The following is a 1,810-nucleotide window of genomic DNA, read 5'->3' as shown; positions in this document are numbered from 1 at the left end:
CTGCCGTCAAGCCCTCTCTCTCTCTCTCTCTCTCTCTCTCTGTCTCTCTCTCTCTCTCTCTCTCTCTCTCTCTCTCTCTCTGCTCCCCCCTCTCTCTCCTTATTATGGAGGTATGTGCACCTTTGTCCATCAAAGGTCCAGAACAAGCTAGCATGCTGCTCCCTCGTAAAAATACCCGTACACATAACGGTGTAACGTAAAACCGTGGTAAAACTAAAGGGTTGTGTGTGAATATGTTCGTGCATGGCGCAGCAAAATTCTCTTGGAGAAAATGAGTAAATTGTTTTCTTATCTTATGCCACCTTATCTAAATTTCTCTTTTTGGAGGTCGATATTATCTTATCTTATCCTTGTAGAGATAAATAAATTGCTATCTTATGGAGATCAATAAATTGTTATCTTATCTTATCTTATCTTATCTTTTACTTTTGAAGATCAAGAAATTGCTATCTTATCTTATCTTATCTTATCTTGTCTTATCTTGTGGGTGGTTGGCGGGTGCTCTGGTGTGGTTTGCTTCTTCTTTCATATCAAACATCTATCGTCCTTTTCTCTTCTCTTTCTTTTTCGTGTTTGTTCCTCTCTTGTAACACCTCTAATCTTCGGCACTTATATGACCTTATTGTTTTGTTGTTTTGCAAGTGCCGTAAAACTCTTACTAAAACTAAAACTAAAAAAATTATCTTATCTTATCTTAATGTCTTCCACCCTCCAGGTACACCTGTACTTCAGCTGCCTGCCAGAGGAGCGCGTGCCCTACCTGAACAGCGTGGGTGAGAAGAACCGGATCCGCCAGCTCCTGCAGCAGCTGCCCCCGCACGACAACGAGGTGCGCTACTGCCACGCCCTCTCGGAAGAGGAGCGACACGAACTGCGCATGTTCAGCGCGCAGCGGAAGCGAGACGCTCTCGGAAGAGGAAGTGTCCGGATAATGGGGCAGGACGCAGCAGACGCGGCTTGCTATCAGGTGAGGGAAAAGCCAATGCTTTTTGGGTACTCTTAAAACTATAGGAAAAGACCCCCAAATGCAGTTTTTGGGACACCCGAATAGACATAAAGGTCTGGAACATCTAAATCTAACTCTCTATGGCAAAACTGAAGAAAAACGCGGCAGGGGTAGGCCCAGAGCAACCAATTTCGAGAACATAAACACTTGGGGAACAGGGAAAGATAAGGGTAATGTAGCTTTTTTAAGAGCACCCGAGCAAAGGAATGAATGGAGAACCATGATCGCCATGATGATGATGATGATGATGATGATGATGATGATGATGATGATGATGATGATGATGATGATGATGATGATGGCGATGATGATAATAATGTATAGATTTTATGCGGTTTTCAATGCTTTAATGTTACTCAGAAAGCCCTGTCTGATAGGATAGGACACTTAAAATGACACCAGAACATTGTGAAACTGGTGCTTGAAGGAAGGGTGTTGGGCAGGAGCCAGGGGTAGAATAAGGGTAACATGGATGGACAACATTAAGACATTGACTGGCCTTGGTATAGCAGAATGGGCAGCGGCAGCTCGCGCTCGTGAAGGCTGGAGGGTCATTACACGTTAAAATCTGAGTTCAGAGATGACACCCCACAGGTATTCAGGTATTCTCTGATAGGACTAAGTCGTATAGGACCTCTGGCTCTACAAACTGGGTGTTGGTCGGATGCTTACTGAACAGGGTTTTTATCGAAATAAAGAAAATGTATTTGCCAACTTCCGTTAAAAACTTAGCTGAGTGTATTGAGATTGCTGGAGGTCGCCAATGAACTAGATGAATTAAGGATTTCACACAACACCCCCCCC

General features: G+C 43.8%; 1 protein-coding gene across 1 annotated transcript in view; it reads left to right on the top strand.

Moving 5' to 3' along the window:
* LOC101859312 (prickle planar cell polarity protein 3) overlaps positions 1 to 1,810 on the top strand; it is a gene marked incomplete at its 5' end in the record, with an annotated part of 65,794 nt that overhangs the window by 58,402 nt on the left and 5,582 nt on the right. Inside the window, 1 exon segment of the mRNA XM_013079614.2 lies at positions 716 to 967. Within this exon segment, the coding sequence (XP_012935068.2) occupies positions 716 to 967 (252 nt within the window).

Source organism: Aplysia californica, unplaced genomic scaffold (genome assembly GCF_000002075.1).
Source record: "Aplysia californica isolate F4 #8 unplaced genomic scaffold, AplCal3.0 scaffold00057, whole genome shotgun sequence".
Taxonomy (NCBI): Eukaryota; Metazoa; Mollusca; class Gastropoda; order Aplysiida; family Aplysiidae; genus Aplysia; species Aplysia californica.
Note: the sequence above shows the minus strand (reverse complement) of the source record. Positions and strands in the feature narration are given on the sequence as shown.